Source organism: Archocentrus centrarchus, chromosome 4 (genome assembly GCF_007364275.1).
Source record: "Archocentrus centrarchus isolate MPI-CPG fArcCen1 chromosome 4, fArcCen1, whole genome shotgun sequence".
NCBI lineage: Eukaryota > Metazoa > Chordata > Actinopteri > Cichliformes > Cichlidae > Archocentrus > Archocentrus centrarchus.
In genome coordinates this window covers 31,979,021-32,002,030 of record NC_044349.1, presented here as the reverse complement: position 1 = coordinate 32,002,030, position 23,010 = coordinate 31,979,021, and the positions used below count along the sequence as shown (strand labels likewise).

General features: G+C 38.7%; 1 protein-coding gene across 2 annotated transcripts in view; it reads right to left on the bottom strand.

Moving 5' to 3' along the window:
• Positions 1-1,108: 1,108 nt before the first annotated feature.
• pomgnt1 (protein O-linked mannose N-acetylglucosaminyltransferase 1 (beta 1,2-)) overlaps positions 1,109-23,010 on the bottom strand; it is a 28,922-nt gene continuing 7,020 nt past the window's right edge. Inside the window, exons 4-21 of one of the 2 annotated variants that reach the window (XM_030727753.1) lie at positions 21,454-21,519; positions 19,845-19,958; positions 19,644-19,761; positions 18,369-18,467; positions 16,563-16,690; positions 15,123-15,193; positions 14,645-14,720; positions 13,793-13,876; positions 13,568-13,609; positions 13,058-13,116; positions 9,436-9,508; positions 6,960-7,088; positions 6,480-6,605; positions 5,858-5,922; positions 5,690-5,734; positions 5,471-5,606; positions 5,255-5,364; positions 1,109-3,255 (exon numbers count right to left, since the gene is read on the bottom strand). In XM_030727753.1, the coding sequence (XP_030583613.1) occupies positions 3,174-3,255; positions 5,255-5,364; positions 5,471-5,606; positions 5,690-5,734; positions 5,858-5,922; positions 6,480-6,605; positions 6,960-7,088; positions 9,436-9,508; positions 13,058-13,116; positions 13,568-13,609; positions 13,793-13,876; positions 14,645-14,720; positions 15,123-15,193; positions 16,563-16,690; positions 18,369-18,467; positions 19,644-19,761; positions 19,845-19,958; positions 21,454-21,519 (1,623 nt within the window). In that variant the 3' untranslated portion in view covers positions 1,109-3,173. The remainder of the gene's footprint in view (positions 3,256-5,254; positions 5,365-5,470; positions 5,607-5,689; positions 5,735-5,857; positions 5,923-6,479; positions 6,606-6,959; positions 7,089-9,435; positions 9,509-13,057; positions 13,117-13,567; positions 13,610-13,792; positions 13,877-14,644; positions 14,721-15,122; positions 15,194-16,562; positions 16,691-18,368; positions 18,468-19,643; positions 19,762-19,844; positions 19,959-21,453; positions 21,520-23,010) is intronic. The other variant, XM_030727754.1, reaches the window with a different exon arrangement.

Genomic DNA, 23,010 nt, shown 5'->3' with positions numbered 1-23,010 from the left:
TTAGATGTTGTTCTAGCTTCTTGTGTGAACTCCTGGATGAGTTGTCAGTGTGCTCTTGGAGTAATTTTGGAAGGTCAGCAACTCCTGGGTTTTTTTTCCATTTGAGGGTAATGGCTCTCACCATGGCTTACTGGAATCCCAAAACCTTAGAAATGGCTTTGTAACCCTCTCCAGACTAATAGATATCAATGACTTTGTTTCTCAGCTGTTTCTTAAGATTGTGGCGTGAAGTCTACTTCACCTTGCTTCACTCTGGTTACTTTCAATTTAAATCAGTTGTGATATTTGTTACCAAAGAAGCCACTCACAATCAGTTGAAAATTCTGCATGGGATGACTATTTTTGTGTCTAGACCTCGGTGACCTTACACATGAATGCATTAGAAGGTGTGGCTCCCCTTGAACAAAAGAAAAACAATACTGAGGATGCAAGGGGGGGGGGGGGGGGGGGGGGGGGGGGCAAGTTTTCTTGGCTGTGTGCATTAGTTTCTTATTTGATTACATCACTGGTGTCAAAACTCAAATGGTAGGAAGCCACATTCGTCCTTGCTCAGCCGCAGCCCTCAGGATTTGCATACATTTCCCTTGTGTGGTTTTGCTCTCTCAGCCGCTTTGCATGTCACTCTCATGGGAAATCTGGAGGGAGCATGAGTCACATGCATAAATATCTGAGCTCAGAATAACAACAGCCTCTAACTTATTCAATGAATATTATGCACACATAATAAATCTTTCTGTATGAAATATTAAAATGATGTGCAGTACAGCCTTGGAGAGAAAAAAAAAGCAAAAAGAATGAAACTCAGAAAAAAGGAAACAAAAATCATCTTTATTCATCTCCAAGATAAAAGAAACTCATACATGTCAAACTGCATCTGACTCCACAGATCCTCCTGTGTCACTCAGACAAAGTACCTTACAGTATTTTCAGAACTCTGGCAAAGCGTTAAACTAACTCTATTGCTATGGAAACAATAATTTAGTTCAGTTTAATTTTCTAAACTCAGAGAAGCAGCAACACCACAAAGTGAAATGAAAGAAAAAGATGTGCAAGTATCTAAAACTAGAGCAGTAAAACGAGAACTTGTATTCAGTCACAACATGAGCAGTTCAGTCCAACATAGTTATTTTAAAACACAAGTACACACCTTCCAATCAAAAGACTGCAGATAATGACAGAGCATTAACACACACATTCATGTAGTTGATGTAGTCTTAGAAACAACATAACCAGTGTCTCTCCCTCATGTACACACACACCTGTCTCTTAACATGGTTGAAAACTTCCAAATTCTGGCTTCTACTCTGATATTAAAGCCTGTAAATACACTATATAGACAAAAGTACTGGGCCACCTACACATGGCACCTACAGGAGGTGGCATGAAACAGTTTTCGTGCTGATGTTCACGCCAGAGGTGGTTTGGCACGATGCAGTTACTGAGTCATTGCTGCTCTGTAACTTTACCTGGTCTGAGTTGCTGTGGTTCCTAAATGCCCAATATCTCGGAGGGAAGAAATTTTACAAACTGGAGTCAATAATGACATCCTATTACAGTACCACTCTCAACTCAGTGACCCAGTCTATCACAAATGTTTTAATGGTTAACTGAATGTCTAGGTGCTTGATTTACACACTTTTATCAAGGGGCAGAAAACAGATGTTGGCCCAATACTTTTTTCTATCTAGTGTACATACAGTGATCAGTCACAACTTCAAAACAGGCTAGTGAAGTAAAAAACACAGCAACAAATTTTTCACAATAAAAACCTGGTCAGCTTTAATGTTGTGGTTGTCATGTGGTCTATATGTTGTATTAAAAGTCCTTACTGAATGCGTCTTCATGGCTTATACCAAATGAAATTCCCACAATGAACTAAATAATAGCTCAATATTGTGGTAGTTTGGGAATTTCATTTGGAATAAGCCACGAAACTGCATTCAGTGACACAGCAAGACTTTTCGGCTGGTTGGTATACCGTTTGTCCCACCCCTTCTCCTATGTGACTGTACAGCTGGGTAAAAGTGTCATGAAGGTGAACAGTGTTCAACTTTCATCACCCCCTTTGCATCACTAACAGTTATTTTGTCTGTCATTGCTACAGGTTCCTGAATTTCACTGACATTCCATGGTCTCTGGTCGGAATATACTTTTTTTTTTTCCCCTTTCTTTTTTTAAATGATGCCCGATGGTACAGACACATTTTGTAGGAGTATAATCACCAGTTCTAGTAAATATCCAGCTGGAATCCTCTGTTTTTACTTATCAGAAGAAAGTATTACTGTGGCACAACTGGACCACACATAATGCATCACAGCCTTCACAATGTTTCAGTTTTCAGATGCGGTGCATATGGTAAAAACTCTCAAATTTCTGTCTCTCGGCCAACATTCAGATCCAAGGCAAGCGAACCAAACGGTCAATAACGGTAAAAACCCACAGGGCTTTTCCACTCGATATCTAATGCTGAAAAATATCTCACCCTCTCTCACACACACACAACACACACACACACACACACACACACACACACACACACACACACACACACACACACACACACACACACACACACAGAAATGTTTATATCATTTCATTTTCTGTAAAAGTTAGGCTTTTAAAAATGCACAGAACTTGATGAAAGTGGATTTTCTTTTTTTAAAAAAAGGCTAACCTTAAACAGATAAATGTCAAATAAATTGAGATCAGTGAAAATGCATGTACAAGATGGACAACACACTCAGTAGTTAAAACACCAAATCATGAGGAACACTGGCTTCATTCAGCTCAGTGTGTCTGTGTCAGTTGTACCATTCTGTCAACGACTCAGTGGTTGACCCACACACACAAACAAAAAACAAACAAACAAAAAAACCCCCAAAAAAACAGCTGTTGGCAGCTGTACACTGTTTTGGTTGAACAGTCACAATCAACTGTTACTAGTTTTAGCATCACTGTTCCTCCTCAAACTGTTGGACGGACTCGAGTGCTGTTTGTAGTGTTATTCCCTCCTCCAACATTAAAAATAGATGGTTTCCGAGGTATCCTCTTGTACCCAAGTCAGACCTGTAGCTGTAGGCCCCAGGCTGTTTTAATAGTGGTCGTTGCTGGAGAGAAGCAGTAGTGTTAAGGCTGGGGCTTGCTGAAGTACATGTGTCTGTGTAGCATCAGATCTACATCTGCTCCACCGGTGCTCCTTCTTCTTTAGGAGGCGGCTCTAAATGAATGGGAGTGACAATGGCTGGTTTCTTCACACTGGGGAGGAAAAAAAAAAAAAAAAAGATTTGTGATTAAAACAAGAGAAACTCAAAAGCAGTTTCAAGCACTATATCCAAAATTCAAGTACTTCTCAAACCTTGAAAGGACAATATTAAAATCTAAGCATTTTCAAGGATTTCCAGCACCCGTACGAACCCTGATCCAGGACAATAACAGCATTTACAGATCATAATTTCAGTATCTGATGATCATTTATATCAGTACATTCTACATTTCAAATCATAAATAAAAGATTTTTTTTCACATAAAATATCAAACTGTTTGTGTATACCAGCTTGCTGTATGGATTTCATAACAGTCATGGGAGGATATAAAATCATGCAGAAAATGGAAAACAGGACGATTTACATGCTGGGTCGTGTTTCCTGTCAGCTGTTTTCCCTCCACAAATGGGGACAGTGTATATGCAAATAAATTAATGTACAACTCTTAAGCTTTTGATTAACCTTCCTCATACTAAAGAGAAGGTTATAGTGTGGTTAGGCTTTTTGCATTTTATCTGCTCTCACATGGGTCTGAATGAACAGATATACTTCACATTTAGTCAGCGCAGCTTTCTCCTCTGAATCTGCATAGAGGAAACATAAAAGTGAGACTGCCTTTATTACACATTTTGAAGCTTCGAGGGGACATGGCACAATAATTAACTGCATAATAAACTTCTGTGTGACCTGAGGCCTGTTTCTATGTTACTTAAAATACCCAACAGTCCCGGTAACTCTGATCTAGTTTATTCAGTTCTTCAAAGCCACAAGAGAAATGGATTTGCCAAGGCAGATTCAATCAACCAAGAGGATCATTTGCTCTTGTGGTCACTGACTAGGGGAATTTATATTGACATGAAAAATTATCAGTAACTATGACTGATGGAATGACAGATGGTGCAAAGGAGGATGAAAATTCTCACTCCAACAAGGGCTTCGAGATATTTTACTGAGTTGATTTGTGCTAAATTGAAATGACAAAAGTTTCAAAAACAAGAAGGAAGGATTGGTTAAAGACAACAATGAAAATAATAACAAGGGGAATCTCCTGCTGCTGAAATTAAGTCTTCCCAGCAGTAGTGACTTTATTTCAGGTAACTGTATATTCCTACTCTTTGTTTAATATGTCATGAGGTGGAATTTTATTTAATTCATAGCCGTTTATGGGCAATGGAAAGAAATCAGACATTTTCTCCTAATATGGGTGCTAATAAATTACATATGAAGAGGTCTGAAGAGTTTCCTCTCTAGAAGAAATGAGCCAGGGTACTCCAAAGGGTCATACAACATTCTCTCTTCTTGAAATGCTCTTCTCATTAAAGCACCAGTTGTAGCCAGTACCTCCCACACGAACTCTTCAGCATGATTGGTTGTTGTCATTTAGGTCCATTATTTAATCTTGTTTACATTGATTAAACCTGCTCCTGACTAGGTCTGACTGATATATTGCTGTGACAACCAAATCAACAACCATCTGAAAGATGCAGCATTTCACCAAATTATTAACAATTTGATCTGGCAAAAACTTTAAGAGACTGCCAAATACTTGAGACCTGAGTCTGAATGCATCCATACTATCCAAGACTGCAGCTGATTGCAGACTGAAATCATAAGCAAACAGCACACAAAATATGTTGTTTCCACTGCATCTGGTGTGTGCATAGCCCTTTATCCACCCAAAGTACCTGAAACATTTCCTTTTAGGAACCCTTTCTTCCATTTCTGTCAGGTAAAATCTCTGCTGTTTGCATCTCTCTACATCTACCTTTTCTGTTCTATGTGCACAGGCCATCACACAGACCTGCAGCTCTGACACAAGCAGAAATTGATGTTGTTGCTAATTTGCTCTGTGATTACAAACAGGACCTTTCTGGAGGCTTATGGAGAGGTTTCAGCATGTTTTGTAGTGCTTTAGGCTGTAGATGCTTTAATACAATCAGAAAATGCTTTGATTACAGGTATGGGCTACATATAATTTAAGAGTTCCTTACGAGTATGGGGAGATTGGAACAGCTACGACCAACACATGATTCCTTTTTCTGAAGAGTCGCCAAAGACCTCTATGGTATCCCCGAACATCCAGGTCCCAAACATGGAGGCACTAAACAAAAGCCATGAAAGGATTAATAAGGGTAGTGGTTTATTTCACTCCCTGTAAACATGACAAGCAAGACTTTTTTTTTTACCATTAAAGTAAATATGACTACCTTGGCTAGCTCTGTCCAAGTGGACGTGTCTGTCTCAGTTTCCATCTTAATGAACATGATGTAGATCTTCCCCTCAGAATCAGGCAGGAATGAGTCCTCACACGGGTTCTTGGTGTGGTCCAGCACCTCTGCCTCTCTGGAATCGCACACACAATTATTTTTTGTAGTTTATGACAACCATAATCAAACAGGCTGAGTGATAGCAAAGTCTGTACTCACTTCAGCAGGCTTTGGATCTCCACTTCATAAGCATCATTCTTCAAGCTGTAAAACAAAAATCATACCAAAACTGTCACCACGTAGCCAGATTACATTCAGCTAAAAAGAAAAGAAAAAAAACACAGGAACCAAAAACAGCATTTCATTACATCACACAGGTGTACACACCTGTCCACATTCTTCAGCTGTACATTGGGAACAGTGTTGAACTTGTGCTTTTTGAAATACACCTCCTGTGTCACATAAAGAGACAAAAGCAGCAATATGATCAGGCACTTCAGTGACTCAACTACTACAGCGCCATGTTCCAATAATAATGAGTCCTTGAGGGGTCAAACTGTTGTTATAGTAAAGTCAGTGAACACGTGTGCAAAGTTTGATTGATCTAGCTCAAACAGTATGCCTCTATAGTGTGAACTGAAGATGAGACGTAAGACGCTTCAAGTTTATTGTGTTCACAAGATGATCAGAGAACTTGACCTCTGACCTTGGACTTCAGGTCAGAGGTCACTGAGATTCAAACCTGTCTCAGGTTTTTCTTTTTTTTTCATCTGTGGTATAGGTTCCATTGTTCTTGTGTTATGGCCAGCATTAAAGTCCCTGTGGAACAGATGATGGCACAGAGGCAATACCTCGACTTTTTCTTCCAAACAGCTGAGCTAAAAATCAGTTGCAACAGTAAGCTTCAGCCAGATAAAGCTTCAGACTACACACTACCAAATCGTTGCTTTGGGTCATGAATAGACAATGAAAATTTGATGACAAAAAGCATTTTTCTTTCAGATCTTACATGAAAATAGCCGTTCATGTTGAGGCCGATGATGCCGAAGTGGTAGGAACGGGACACGTCAGGGATGACGCACTCTCGACCTTTCCTCTGCTCTGGCATTCGCATCCACATGTCCCAGTCCCAGAGCTACAAGCCAAAAAATTGCACATATTCAAATATTTTCAACACAGCCTCACACACATTGTGGTTTTCACCTATTAGACACTGTGTGTTACTTTTAAGCATTACATAAACATTACTGAATGTTTTTTGTAACACATTAACACTAAAAACAACAAAATTTTATATTTTAATATTTTAAAAACCCTTTGAGGCAGTTGTTTCCAGTCTCTTCAATGAGAATGAATTTGTATTTATATTTAAAATTTACTGAAGATAATTCACAGTTGACATGCATTATTCATTTATGTTGACCACTGGATAAACAAGCTGTTAAACAGCAATGACAAAATATCACCACAGAAACAATAACTCCTGTACCTTTTCGGGTGTAGGCCATTTTGGCTCCAGTTCATCCTTATAGAGGCTTTTCTTCAGCACCCAGCCCAGGCCAGGCATGCTCTCCACTCTGTAGAGCAGGGCTGGGTCCTCTGCTGTGTGCTCATAGCCCTGAACAAACACCACATAAAGAGAACAGTAATGGCTGTCAATGACACACGGAACATTTTCTGCAAACATCAAGTTTATATGCACGTTTTTAAAAAGAAAATATTATGAAAAAAAAAAACTTTATGTTGGGGACAGTAACAACTCGAGTTAGTAACTATATGCCTGCTGTAATTCCAAGTATTAATACAGCTTATTCAATTAACACTGCTGTCACCGTCATGGTCCCCAGAGCTCTCCCTGGCTGGCCACCAGTTTCTTTTCGTTTTTCCTTTGTTGTCCCGCTCCCCTTCCCATTCTGTGTCTGTGTGTTTGTGGGCATGTTTTGTGTACATGCTGCTGTGGAAGGCGTCCTCCCTGTGGCAGGCTTTTCATGTGAGAGATCACCTAATCGGTGCACCTGCTGCAGATGGAAGCTCGTCAGGGGCGGACTATTTATTTATTCAGTCACCGGCAGATCGTTGTATTTGCAAGACCCAGCCTGTTCCTGAAGTTTTAGTGTGTATGTGTGTGATCACGGATCTTCCGACCCAGTACCAGAAGAGACCCCAGAGGGAATATGTGTTTTCTTTCTCCCAATTCACATCTGCCCCACAATAAAGTGTTTGCCTTTCTGTATTTTGTGTCCTGCAAGTGAGTCCTTCCTCTGTCCAGTTCATGACAGTCACCATCTAAGAACTGATGTCACATGCCACACTAGAACTCACTGACTATATTGTTATTATTCATACAGTATGATATCTGCTAGGGCTGGGTGATACAATGACTGTTCTTTCTTTTTAAGAGATAAAGAATTTGACAGTCTTGTATAAATCACTGTACTACTGAAGTTGCGTTACATAAAGTCACAGATCAGTAAAGTCATGCTCGTAGAGTTTGCAGTTATAGCAGTGCAGTCTGACTCATGCAGGTACACATTAACTTAATGTTAAAACTGCATGTGGAGCATGCATGATTTATGGAAACTGAGACAATGACCTTGCAACAACTCCCAGGTTTTTACCAGAAAAAATGATGGTTTTTTTGGAGTCTGGTGGAGCATAAACGTTTTACTTGAACCACTTTCATTTCTTTATATTTAGCTAGGGAAATTAGAAATAAGTACAACAATTTATTGAAATAGAAACAGAAATACAATATATAAGGTGAAAAACAAGACAAAAACAAGCTTGAAAGTCAATATTTTGTATGACCACCTTTATCCTTCAACATAGCCTGAACTCTCATAGGCACAGCTTTCAAGTATTCTCCAGGAATAGTTCTCCAGGCTGAAGGACATTCCTCTTGTTTGGAAGTTGACTGCTTTTTATTCCATTCTGTGTCATGATCTCTCATTGCTTCAATAATATTGAGATCCAGGCTCAACATTATTGGGAGTGCTTTTGGGATCACTGTCATTCTGAAAAATGAATTAATCAGCCAATCAGATGCTTTCCAGATGGTACTGGATGGTGGATCAAAATGATGGCATTTTTCTGCATTCATAATTCCATCAATTTTGACAAGATTCCCAACACCACTGGCTGAAATGCAGATAGTTGTACACACTGTGGGAACTCTCTCCTGACCTCCTCCATGCATATTGATGACAATGGCCCTCATTTATTAACAGTTCGTACACAAATCTGTGTGTATATTATGCATACAAACATTTCACACAGAAATCAGTGATCTATCAATATGTTCACACCTGAATTTGTTCAGACATTACAAACTAATTTAGGAGTGCCACAGACCACGCATATGAACAAATGAAGGTCTGGCTGTCTTAATAAACATCTTTAACTGTTCTGTCACTGCAATTAGCAAGTGACAGCACACTTCTTGCACGCCACCCCATTGCTGATACCTCTGGCTAGACTGCTGCATTATATTATTATTATTTCACCATAACTCTGTTCACAAAAGTTTCAGAAAACCTGACCTCTGACATTCAACTTGAGGTCAAGGTCACAAAGATTCAAACTTGTCCAAGATTTTTAATCGATGGATCTATGGTGTGAATTTAAACATCCTAGGTGAGACCACTCTCGAAATAAGGCCAATGCTTCAAGTTTTTGTGGTCTAGACGCTGATGCCACCAAGGCTATGATGATACCTTCACTTTTTCTTTGAAACAGGTGAGCTAAAAATGCTGAAGTGCAATGATATCCATCACTGCAGGCTGAATGTCATGTTTTTCTGTTTGAACTAGGCTACATTTGAAAAAAGAGAAAAAGTGGGATGAAAGGAAGAAGGAAGCAACAACTAAATAGTGAAGACTGATGGGTGAATGTTCATAAAAAGCTTTTTAAATACAGAAATCACATAAGAGTTAAACGAAGGAAGGCAGGTGATGATCAGCACTAACCTGGTCGTTCCAGGCTGAGATACAGTACAGACTGTCATCTTCATCCAACAGGTGGATGGTTTGACTCAAGAAGCTACAGGAAAACAGTAAAAACATAAACATAATATAAAACTGCTTACTTACCACAGACTGCATATAAAGAGGTAAAAGATTTTAGAAAATTGCAACCATAAAAACAAAAACACACACACACACACACACACAAAAAAAAAAACACTTTAATCTAAATTTGAAGACCTGAACATTAGAGATTTGTGATGCAACTAATCTTCAGCTTTTCTACCAGAACTTATATTTGTGTCCCCCTTCACAACAAAAAAGCATTTGATTAGTTGTGATACTGTGTCCTGAGGCCTAAACCTGGGGTCATAATTCGATATTTAGATTGGATATTAGTCTGCTATTGGGTAGACTGAATCAAGACAGCATTATAAAATGATTTACAGATGGGTACCAAAAAAAAAAAAAAAAAAAGAAAGAACCTATCCACAGAGGATAGGTTCCCCTTTCATAGTAACAGGGAGCTGTAGCACACTGTGGTCTGCTAGGCCTCACCTCCACTAACTGGAGTCACTGGACTGGACCTGTTTGTGTTGTTGTTGTCCTACTGTGAGGTACAACCTATCTATGAAGTTAGCAGATGTGTGTGTGTGTTTGTGTGCTGCACCCATACAGTTTATAAATGTTAGCTGATAATAAAGCACTCCAAGACATTTCAGACTGACAAAGCCAACAGCTTCTCTTTGTTTGCAATAGAAAAACTCAGATGACGTGCTGTCTCACAGTGCTGACTCTCACAGTTCAGTCTAACACTTGTTTTGCACTTATAGTAACACAATGCATTGTCATCCATTTGTACTTCGCTTGTCTCTTGTCAGCTCCACTCCACATGCAATGGATGTGGAGATGCAATCAGAGAGTAACAGAGCAGAGAAAGAAGACACGAGCATGACCACAGACGATAGCAGTATGCAGTGATGACTCAGTGAGCTAATAAATACCAATGTGGTAAATTTAGATTATTTTTTACTTTTAATTTTACACAGTTTGGAAAGCAATGTTTAAGTTGAGCCTGATGCTGCCTTACATATAAAGTAATGATTCCCAGGCTGTTCCTCATAGTGAGGATTACAGCTCATTAATTTCACACTGACATTAGATCAGTACTCTGCATTGGAAGACACCCACAACCAAGGGATCTGTATAATATCAGAACCAGAATAAGTTGGACCTGTGCATCCTAATCCTATTTGAGCTGAATATGTCAGACCTCCACTCTGCACTGCTGCCTCACAGTTAGAATATCATCTGGAAGGCCTGGGTTCGATTCCACCTTGGCCCAGGCCTCTCCCTCTCTCTGTGTGGAGTTTGCATGTTCTCCCCGTGCTTGCGTGGGTGTCCTCCCACATTCCAAAGACATGCACTTCCTGGGGTTAGGTTAATTGACTACACTAAATTGCCCATAGGTGTGAATGTGAGTGTGAAAGGTTGTTTGTCTCTCTGTGTTGGCCCTGCGACAGGCTGGCGACCTGCTCAGGGTGTAGCCTGCCTCTTGCCCTATGACAGCTGGGATAGGCTCCAGCCCCCCCGCGACCCTGAACAGGATGAGCGGAAGCGAATGGATGGATGGATGTCAGACCTCTGGTACAATTAAATTCTTTTCACCCAAAGTGGGAAAAACATTTCTTTCTTTGCTGGTTTTGTGCATTAGGGAACTGTAATGTAGAAAGAGGAAAGACACTGAAACAGACTGAAGACACAAACATTGTTATCCAACACATAAACTTATCCTGTATAATTTTGGTTTCTCTAAGTAGAACAGCAGTCAGGTTTACCTGCAGCAGGTCAGTCTGCACTCTGTTTTCAGTGTAACACAAAGGCATTCTGGTGACTGTAAAAAAGTTCCCTACTTCTGGACTGAACTCTTAGACACTCCCTTGAGAAACTACAATTACTGGAAGTAAACAAGAAATAACAGGCTTGTTTTTGTCAATAGAAGAGCCAGCTTTAATTTTCACCACAATCGAACTGAAAGCCTGAAGCTCGAGAGCAAACTGGCCTAACATAAGATGATGGCTGCGAGTGCTTCTCGACCATTTGAAGTTGGTGCTTCAAACAGATCGGTCGGCCCAGGAGGGAAGCTGGAGCTTTTACAGCAGCAAATGTGCAGTTCAAAGCGCAGCCTGTCCATCAAAGGAAGGCTGGAGGTTCTAACAGAGCAGAGAGCAGCTTCATCACTGTGGATCTACTGCCATCCAGTGGTGCTCTTGCAGATCAGAGTGTTAGAAGGCAGACATAAACAGCTCTATAACAGTACGGAAGAGCTGAAGACACCATAACAGACAGGTCTCTTTGAGAGAACAAAAAAAAAAAAGAAAGATTGATAATAGCACCAAATCCAGACATCTGTTTGATATTTTCAATCTAAATATGAAGATTAATCTGTAATTCATTTAAATGATGACTAATTTTCTCTCATTATCATCATTCCTTAATTGAACTGTGGATAGCTATAAACCACACTTTGCTGCTGAAGCAACGGTATTCAGTTTGGACAGATAGTCCTACTATAAATATAGATCATTCAGATTTACCACGTCATTCATTATACATCTGCTAATACATATTAGTCTACCTTCTGGTCATTTACTCTTCCATCAAGGTGAGAAAGGTAGAGGTTTTCAGTGCAGTCTGTTAACAATGTTCTGAAAAAAATTACGAAGATGAGTTTCATGGTACGTGGTGGAGAGGAGGAGAATGAGCACAGGGGGAACCTAGACAATGAATTCTGAAAATAGTCTCCTCAAATCGTAATCTTAATCTCTGTGTTTTGGCTCCATAAATGAAAAAAAAAAAAAAAAAAAAAAATCATTCATTCATTCCAAAAAAAAACCAAACAAAAATCAGTGGAATAGGAGATTACTACATCTCTACCCAGATACAAAAAGTGATCAAAAATTTCTGGGTATAGCTGCAAAAAAAAAAATATTCCAAAACAAAACTTCGGCTGATTTAAATTTGGCTGATTTGCCCTTTGAGGTCATGCTTTCAGATGCCATCAGGCATCTTTCACCCCAGCTGCTATGTTTAGATCTCTTCCTGGAAATCCTCTTTTGACCATCTACACTGTGCACGCTGCAGAAAACTGCAGTAGATACTTGTGCCCTAAGCACTGGTATCAATGGCACAGCGCTATGGTGATGTCATGGTCAGCCAGCGAGCAGTGTTATGCGCATAATGGGGAGAACTTCTACCAGGATCAGCTGGAACTGTGATCTGTGCCTTTGTGCCACAAGTTTTTTTTTCTTTTTTTTGGATACACCAATCATATCTCCCTGGGAGTTACTCTACTTCCATAAAATGTCAAATCAAGTTAGAGACGTGTGCTTCAACATACTAGAGAAGTTCTAGCATGTATTTCAGAAGAACAAGTACAAGGTAACCGAACTGGACTTCCAAAGTATGAACTAAAAATACCTGCTACATTAAAAGTTGCCAGGACATGAACCAAAAAAATGATTCTGAAGTAGAGTGTGGAAAAATGTCATGTAAGGGCCCGTTTCTGAACTAATATGCACATCTGACTGCTTTTAGTGGTGGTTGGGTAGACTAGAAGAAATACCTGAAGAAGTCAATGGAGATATCGAGGTCTTCTTCTAGTACAATAGCATAATTAGCATCCTGGGAAAATAAAAGAAAGGCACAAACAGTGTCTTCAGTTAAGATACTAATGAGTGCAAACATATGGTACATACAGACTCACACCCAATCAGATGCACACATACCCACAGTGCATTTGCACAGCCAAACTGTACAGTGTTCAGTGCACAAAACCATAATGTTACCATACATTACACAACATAGTGTTGAGTGTAGGAGTTTCATAATTTTCATCAATACTAAGAGGTAGCAGAAATGTACATGTATTAAGACTGAGTTCTAGGGAGTTTGCCTCTGGCTAACTTGCAGGTTAGTGCAAGTTATAACGGCGAAAGAAACAAAGGAATGCTTAAAGCACAGCTTCAATTTTTATGGCTCTTGATGATTGACAGTTACTTATTAAAGGATCAAAAATTCAAATAAAAATAAGCTGCCATAACATGTCAGCTGAGTGTTTGATATTGGCACTTACAGGGTGAAGATTGAAGGTTGCAGTCAGACTCGCTTTGTAGTGCTGTGATTAAGGAAATAAACTTTTGATTTTCACAGTAAAAAAGAATAATTAAATAGCACCTCTCTCTCAGACAGACAGTCCACTTTAATGACTTAATTCTAGGGAGAACCTTTAGACATTTTCACCTATATTAAAATTGAGTCATGCACATGATGGAAGAATAAGGACTGACTTCTTGTTTACCTGGGACACTCTGGCATTCTTGATGCTGATAGGGGTGTGCTGAACGCCTTTCAATCCAAACAGCTCAACAACATCCATTGGCTCCTGAGTGAAAAGACAGATGCTTGAGAACACTCTTTAATAACTGGCAGAATTTTTCTGTAAATAAAATCAGCTGAGGTGGTGAGTGCAACATGAAATTATCAGTTTGATTCTGAAAGAAAGAAAAAAACAGAGAGAGAGCACGAAAGATTTAAAAAAAAAAAAAAAAGTAAGAGAGGGGTTTTGCGGTGCTAATTTAAGTTGCCGTAATCCCACAAACAATGCAGTTTAATGCTGTTTTCATGGTCATTCGGGTCAGCAAATAGGCTTACAGTGAAATATTAATTTTTTTTATGGTACTTAGGCAAGATATTGAACCTACAAATTAATTATTTGCCACAACACACGTGTGATTAAAAGTCAAACTGACTCACAATAAAAAATAAATAAATAAATAAAAATAGTTATCAATATTGCCACAACCTGTGACAGGGAACTAAAGAGCTCCAAAGATTTTTGATTTATTTTATTTATTCATTTATTTTTTTAGATTCCAACAAGATCACTATCTTATTTTTGACCTTGAAAAGTCTTAATATTGTAGGAATTCATTTTGTTACTCGAAGAAACTGTCACTTTTTCAGAAGAGTCTTCCATCGTCAACCACAAACCAATGGAGGACATGTTTAAAAGACTATGTCCTCCATCACTATGACTGGTGCTTTTTTGAGTGACATCAATTTTTGCCCATCACTGGCAGGAGGGTAGTTTGTGTCAAGTACTGACCAACACAAACACTGAAGAATTAAAAAAAAAAAGCAAAGCAGGTACCTCATAATATCCATCAATGAAGACTGTGATCATCTGCGGGTTGACACCGTGGGCTGAAAGAAGTGACCTCAGCATCCTAAAAACACAAAACACTTGGTAATATTTTTACATTGTGCAGTGATTTATTATTTGGTTCTGTATCCCAGTACGACTGCACTTGGTTCAACTTTAACCACAGCAGAATTTTTCCAAATAATGCCAGATGTATTGAAAGAAATGTGCTGCCATCTTTATTAATCCTTTTTGACAATAAGAAGGATAAATAAGAAGGATCTCTCTTGTTTGTTTAGAAACAAAATAAGAGCACCTTAAAATGGCCCTTATTTTGTTTCTAAGCAAAGATTATGTTCTCTACAATCGATGTCAAGGATTTAACAACTGAAATATTTACTGTATGTAGTCCCACAATTTTTTTTAAGGAAAAAAACTCAAATTTGCTGACAAATAAAGACAAACAGCAGTAGTTTTCAGATCTTACCTGTAGAGATAGTTAGGTCTGTTCCCAGCAATGACGGCCACTGGGACATTGAAAACATTATTGTTGGGGAGCTGGAAGGTACAGTAAGCCATTTTTTAGATTATTTAATAGAAAAAAGAATGGTGTACTCATTGATTAGTGTGTAATTACAACTTCCAACAAAGTGATACATTGTTGTGAACTTAGAATTAATCCATTAAAAATACTTAAGAGGTTTGTGGAAGCCACCATGGTGCCACACCATCTTGAAAACAGTAAGCGGGATGGACATCGCTGTTCCACCTGATTACGTTCTACGTATACTACGTAGTAGTATACTTTATAAGTTACTTTAAATTTAAGGATCAAAAATAGCTCTTTCAAGTATATATATGATATGATCATTTAACATTTGTAAATGTATATACTTTCATAATCTGTATCTTATTACATCTTTCTCTTCCTCCACCCACTGTCTCTCATTCCTCATTTCCACCTCATCCTCTTTGTCCTCACCTTAAGCCTCATCTCCTGAACTGAAGAGGCAGGCAGTCAAAAATGTGCATAAAGATGCTTTTTTATTCCCAATGTCACAATTACTTATTGTCAGCAGATTAGACAGGTGGCCCTCCTGTCTCCAAACAGCGGACAATAAGCTGGCTGAACACCACCTGTGATAATCAGTTTGATTATCAGATTTATGAGAGTTTATTCACTAAGTATCTGAGTCCAAAATGTTAGTTCCACTTTAAAGGAAGTGTCATTAACACCAGCTAACAGTGGCTAATGGCAGCAAAAACAGCAATGCTTACTGACAGGAAAGTTATCTTTAACAAGGATATCTTTAAGAACTTGCTGTCATTCACAACAGAAGTGAGCTTCACTGACTCATCAATTAATATCAGATTACTTTCACAAGTTTTACAGCCTCCTCCAGTTTAACTGGATGCGGCAGTGGCTAAGATTATGCACTGGAATTGGGAAGGGTAAGAAAACAGAATTCAGTTGAATGCAAACTGCAGTGAGATTTTACACACTGTAAGTTTGCTATATTTTATATATATATATATATATATATATATATATATATATATATATATATATATATATATATATATATATATATATATACATACATACATACATACATACATACATACATACATACATACATACATACATACATACATACATACACACACACACACATGTATGTGTGTGTGTGTTTGTGTACATAAAGAAATGCACAACAATGTAGAAAACGTATGTGACATCCAGAAATTTTAAACGATCTTGATCAAAGACGTGTTTTGATTTTTCTAGTGTATAATAAAGTATATTAAGCCATCCTTACAGGGCACTTTTCTGTGGCCCCAGGCACAAAGGTAGAGAAAATTAAAGTGCATGGTCTGAAAAACAATCTTCATGAAAATAAAGAGCCGTGTTTGTTGTGCGTCTTACAGGATCAGGGTTAAACTCTATGGGTGCCGGGTCCTTGCAGCTGCAGATGCTGCCGTATCCTTCCACCTTGCTGCAGAAGAGTTTCCTTCTCCTGTTCAGCTCTGTGTCTGCCCAGTGGCACTCTGCCTCTGAAAAACATAATTATTTTACTGTTTTGTGAAAAAAAACATTTTATTAATATATTAATACTAATTTTGATTTTTATATAAGCAAAAAAGTTGGGACAGGGGCAACAAAGAGCTGATAAAGTAAGTGGTACTAAAAAGAAACAGCTGGAGAAAAATCTTTCAGTAAATTAAGTTAATTGTGACCAGGTTGGTAACATGACTGGGTATGAAAAGCACATGTTAGACATTCAATATCCGACGTGATGTACCAAACAGTTAAGCAGCACTTAAAGTATGATTCATTATTGAAGAATGTGATTAATGGTTTCAAATTCCTTTAAAAGGGTCCTTAGTTTGAGTTCTTGGCTGGTTAGGCTAAGTTTTTTTAACCTCGTTTAGTTGACTAAGAAATTAATCGCCAGGAAACATCCCTATTATGTGCAATGATGGGACTGCTATGTCGAGGCTTCGAAGGGTGCATTGAGAAATCCAGGAAGTATTTTATGAAACGAGGCCTGCTTCATTAAGGGCGAGTGATGTCACTGATGACGTCTGAACCCCCATTGGTTCTGGTAGCGGTTTGAGTGTTGGCATGATTTCTGAACATAAAGCTTCAATGGGTCCCCTGCAAAATTTGCGTTGAACCTTTGCCAGTTTGTTTCCATGGAGCTGCTAAAGGTGAAGGCTTTCCCATGTATGGCAACACTTTAAACTGATCTCGCCCAGTAAGGTATTACACATAATTTGCCTGTAATAATGAAATGTGTTACTACTATAATATTCAAAAGTCTTTTTTTTAAATTTTTTTTATTATTCCAAGGTGAAGTGCTGTGTGACAAGCAGCTGGGGTAGAACAGCAACACCTCTTCTATAGCTATCATCTAGGCACAGGCTTTCTGCAGGATTAGGGATGTGCTCAACTAGTCGACTATTTGACGGTACTGTCACTAGTCGGTACCAGATGTATTAGACGGTTAGCCTAATAAAAAAAAGCTTTTAATTGATACCCGGTCCCAGTAAATGTTTGTCCTTAATGTTTACAGCCATCTGCCACCAGATGGAGTTGCAGCCCTGACACTGTTATTGAAAAAATTAGAGGGACAATCCAGGCCTATCCAGACAACATTTTTTTCAAGGAAGGCCTTGCTTATTTGATCAGGACAAGGCTATGGGACAACATTCCCATAAGTCCAGCAACTGGTTTGTGTTGCTTCCATCAAATTCAGAATTAGCCAATATTGCATACTGCATTTTCTTTTTAATTTACATTTTACACAGGATCCCAGCTTTTTCTGGAACAGTGTTTTTAGTTCATATCTTGCTACTTAGCACTAACTAGCTGGTAACTGGCTGGCTCCAATAAAGTAATATAGCAGTGAACAAAATGCTAATGAGGAACCTTCAAAATGTCAAATCCAAAAACTAATAGATGGCTACAACCATCTTTCATATACAGGCTTTGGCTCAAACTATTCATCTATCTGGTCTCTACAAGATAAGGATAAAACATCCTAAAATAAACAGCAGCAAATCCCCCACTTTGAGGCCTTGAGGACGCAACTTTTACCTCCTCCCTCTCTCCAATTTTGTATCTATTTGCACCTGAAACATTTAGTTGTTTAGCATCAGGGGGGCATTCCAACATGATCAATACCAAATAATTTCTTTCTTTCCATAGCATGCTAAAACTGTCTCTTACCTTCAGAGGCGGTGAGTTGCACTTCAGTCTTCAGCAGCACTGGGTCTCCCCAAGTAGAAAGAGCTGGAGACTTTGAATGCTTCTCTCCATAAACCTGACCTGAACACACACACACACACACACACACACACACACACACACACACACACACACACACACACACACACAAAGGTAATCTCATAGCAAGTCTGAACTCATTTCAATTCAATTCAATTTTATTTATATAGCGCCAAATCACAACAGTCGCCTCAAGGCGCTTTGTATTGTGGGTAAAGACCCTACAATAATACTCATGGATTTTTTTTTTCTGCCTTTTCCTCCCCAGTCACTGCTTTATTAGTAAAAAGGTCAAAGAAGCCTTGTTTTACACTGATACCATGAAAGAAGCATTCTGCACAAAATTCAGTTTATGTGGAAAATAATGCAAAAACCACAGAAGGTTCATTCCTTTTGATTCCTGTAAACCTTGTCCCTCCTGAAATTTTAGAAACAAATGTTTATCATCAGTGACAACCACAAAGGCCAACACACAAATGTGAATAAGTGGAGCAAGAAAGTCTTTCTTTCAGTCATACATAGTAAAGCTTTAGTGGCCCTGAGAACAAACTAAACACAGTCCTACTCCAAACGTCATTTTCTACCCTGAGGAGACTGATCCTGCAGCATTATCATCTGTCGTTTCCAAACTACAACACAAATAGAAACCAAAATTTCAGCTTGTTGGGCATTAATATCTTCTTCATTTATAATCGATTGTGGCAGTGTAAAGACCAAAATTTATGAATACTGTTAAAATTTTTCCAGACCCCAGTGTGCAACATGACAATGAATTTTTACCATCTTAGTCTGACAGTCACTATTATCTGAGACAATCGTCATGTCACAAAAATAGCCAGCAAGGATATGCCTGTATATTACTTGAATTATTTTTGGTTTTTGATCCAATTATTCCCATCTGCTATTCTCTCAACCTTAACAAAAATATTACTCTAAGTGATTTCTGCTATTCTCTGTTTTGCAGCGTTCTTCTTTGAATGGTCTGCAAGTCAATGATCAAGAACCAATTAATCATTAAATTTCTATCATACCATAAAAATGAGAACTCAGGGCTGAGTTTGTGAAATCTGTTGAGAATTAAGTTTCTCAACAGCCTGTCAGGATTCCCTCCAGCTCCTCACATGTTTTATGCACGAACAAATTAGTGGAACTCTTCTTGTATAATGGTTGTCCACAGTGTCATTATATCTCATTGAAAATGAAGGTTTGATTTTGTACCTCCTTTCTTCACAACTAGAGTCCACATATCTCTCCAGCTGAGGCTGAGGGACACCTGGCTGCCCAGACTCTTCAGCAGGTTCTTAGCAGCATCCTTCAGGTGAAACGTGCCCTCATCCTGCAGGACAAAAAGAAAAACATCTACTTGTTTCCAACTATAACATGAATACATGATTCAGTCCTCAGATAGCAGCACCTAACCTTTATGGTAAAGATGAGGATTCGACCACGAGTCACCATGTTGAGGAAGAGGATCATGGCTTCATCCTCGTGGGGGGAGTAGGTATCAAATATCCTCTTGGCCATCACATGACCCTATGACACACGGACACACACACAGATTTACTGGACCTTTCTTATTGAAGCCTATTTGAATAGAAGTTAAGGAAAAAACCAAAAGATTTTTCTGCAGACGAACAGTTATCAAGCGTCTCAAAACAACAAAAACTTAAAAATCTGAAATGGCTAAAAATACATTAGTTGATATTTGATTAGTTTAGATCAGTGTTAATTTCATTGATGGAAATATTTTCGGCATAGTTTTCGCCAACGACCCTTTCTTCCATGACGAAAATGAGACGATAACTAAATTAAAACCACCTGAAAAGATAAAAACGATGACGAAATTAATTAACACTTTTGTCTTGATGAAAGTGTTAATTAATTTGGCAAGAAGATTAATTTACACTTTCGGAAATGGTTTCGTCTTGACGAATCTTCATCGTTTTTATAAATACTTTTAGGTGGTTTTATTTTAGTAATCGCCTCGTTTTCATCGTGAAAAAAAGGGTCGTTGACGAAAACTGACGAAAATATTTCGTCAACGAAATTAACACTGATTTAGATTACTTTATTTTCATTGTGCTGAATACAGGTGCAAAACTAATGAAACACAGTTAACACCAAACCAGAAATGTTAAAGTATAGCATATATGCGAACGCCAAATGTACAGAAGGATGTTGAGTATGTGGGCGCGAATTAGAAATCCCCAGACAAGATATATTATCTCAACTTCATGATACAACTATGTATAGTTGTATCATATTACTTAGAGTAATATTTTCCTAAAGGTTGAGAAAATAGCAGATGGGAATAATTGGATCAATTGGATCCGATTTGATCAACTGGATTATTGTACTGAGGTACAGCCACGTCATGCCTCAGACGCAGACTGATGGCAACGTGCTGGCAGTCTGTCTTTTATAAATTAGACAGAGTGATTGAAGTCAGTCCACATCAGACTCTGACTGTTTACAAAAAGGTTGCAAATTGCCTTGCTATTATTGACATGGGTGTGCAACACCCTCAACCTCTGGGCAACCATTCAAACACCACAATGTACAAATTGGTGGCAGAATGCCAAGAAATTCAATGCAATCACCCTGCAGCCATCGTTTTTTTTTAGTACAACCAAGTAGGTTGCTGTCCTATTTTTCCTCATGTGACAGAGCCACTAGCTTGCTCTGAAATAGGATGTAGCTTTGTCGAGCTAAGTGCATCCGGTGTCAGATCATTTTTTTCAGTTGAGCCAATTTAATGTCACTTTGCTTGGCTTACATTATGTCAGGATGGCTGTGAATGAGCTGAGGCCTCTTATTTGGAGTATTCCCAGGGTACTTTCACTTATTTAATAAAATATTGATATTTACTGACCCTGTATAGATACAATATCGCTACACAAAATATTATGTAGCAATTTTCCCCCCACCCATAGTATGTATATTAATAAGTTTGATAGTATGTACAGTGTTGCTAGTGGAAAGATATGAAGATATGGAAAGATATGAAGAATAAGTAGCACATGCTCACAGTTGCTTGGTTGAGAACTATGACATGGATGCCTCTGCCTTGCTCTCGCATATCATCCTCCAACACCTGCAGGAACAAGCAAAATTAAGAAAAATAATATTTTTACTGAGCCAAGTGTCCCACAAGGACTTAACTTGGGCATGTTGCCCAGGAATACTCTGCATTGTTTTATTTTTTTATTTCATCTGCGCCAAAGACATGATTGATTTACTACTGAAAATCCTCTCACTCCTATTTTGAAATTTGAGTCTGTGTTAAACAGCTAGCTCTGGTCTTTATGTCTAGTGCTTCCTGCAGGCAGGCTAGTTGTAGTGGTCATTCAGGTATCTCATGTCCCTCAGGCCACTGTTGCAGAGCTCAACTTCACTATCTGTTGATCTGAACTCCGAGAATGCTCAAAACCTGAAGCAGCTGAAACCTAGTGCTCCTACCCTGAGCACAAAGGACCACCATGACCAGTGGCAGTCCAAGAGGGTGAAGCTTCTTATTGAGATGAGAAATTTACTGGAGCTGTGTTGCCACATGGCGTGTATAGCATTACATATCAATTAATTTTTTAAAAGAAGCACATTTTACCACCTAAATACAGCCCAATTCTGTGGGAAATTAGACACTTTGTGGTACATTTGTGGTACAAGAGTACTTGTGGTAGGAGGATTAACACTGCACATTTGCTGCAAAAAAACAAAATCACAATTATTTTGGTCAGTGCTGAAGTCACAATGCCTGAGCATGTTAAATGATTAACTGTGGAAGCATTGTTCCTTTACTGAATTGTCTTGTCCTGTGGATTTCCCTGAAATGTAAATATAACTCAACTGAAAACCTAAAAATAAATAAATGAGGGTGGTGGAGGACACAACACTCTCCAGCCAGGAGTAAAGATTAGACTAGGGTGTATAGCTTATCTTGCAGAATGGGACAGTGAGAGGCCCAAGTGGTAACCTATTAGGTCTGACAAAGTAAGATTGCTGGGTGTTCAGTCAGACATGAGGCAGAGTTCATGTCAAGTTCAGAGTTTTCATGTGGACAGCTGTTAAACCTTGCTCTAAACCCCGAGTTGCTGTGTGATTCATGAAATTTAGTCTTGCACTTGTTTCATGTAGGGTTCCCGTTTACTGTAGTGCTAATGACCAATTGTGCAGTGGCATAGACATAAACATGGAGCTGCATATTTGCAACTCTGCACACATAGGGAGTGAGGAGCCAGAGAGACACCAGGGAATGCAGTTATACCTCACTTCCAACAGGAGGAGAAAGTCACATGTATGTAAACACCAATGGGAGAGCACCAAATCACAGCTGACCTCATTCACTTACAGAGATTAATAATTTAATGCACCTTAATTAGTGGACAGATATCATCTGAAAAGGCAAAAAAAAAAAAAAAAATGGTTCTTTATTCTCTTTTTAAACTTCTTCATAGTTGTTGAAGGTTTAGTGGATGTGTATAAATGGCAACTGGAGCAAAATCTTATTGGTATATTAGCTAAGAACCTTTGAGTATTAAAGCAGAAGGACTGATCCTATAATCCTGTAAAGAGTCATCAGCCAGTT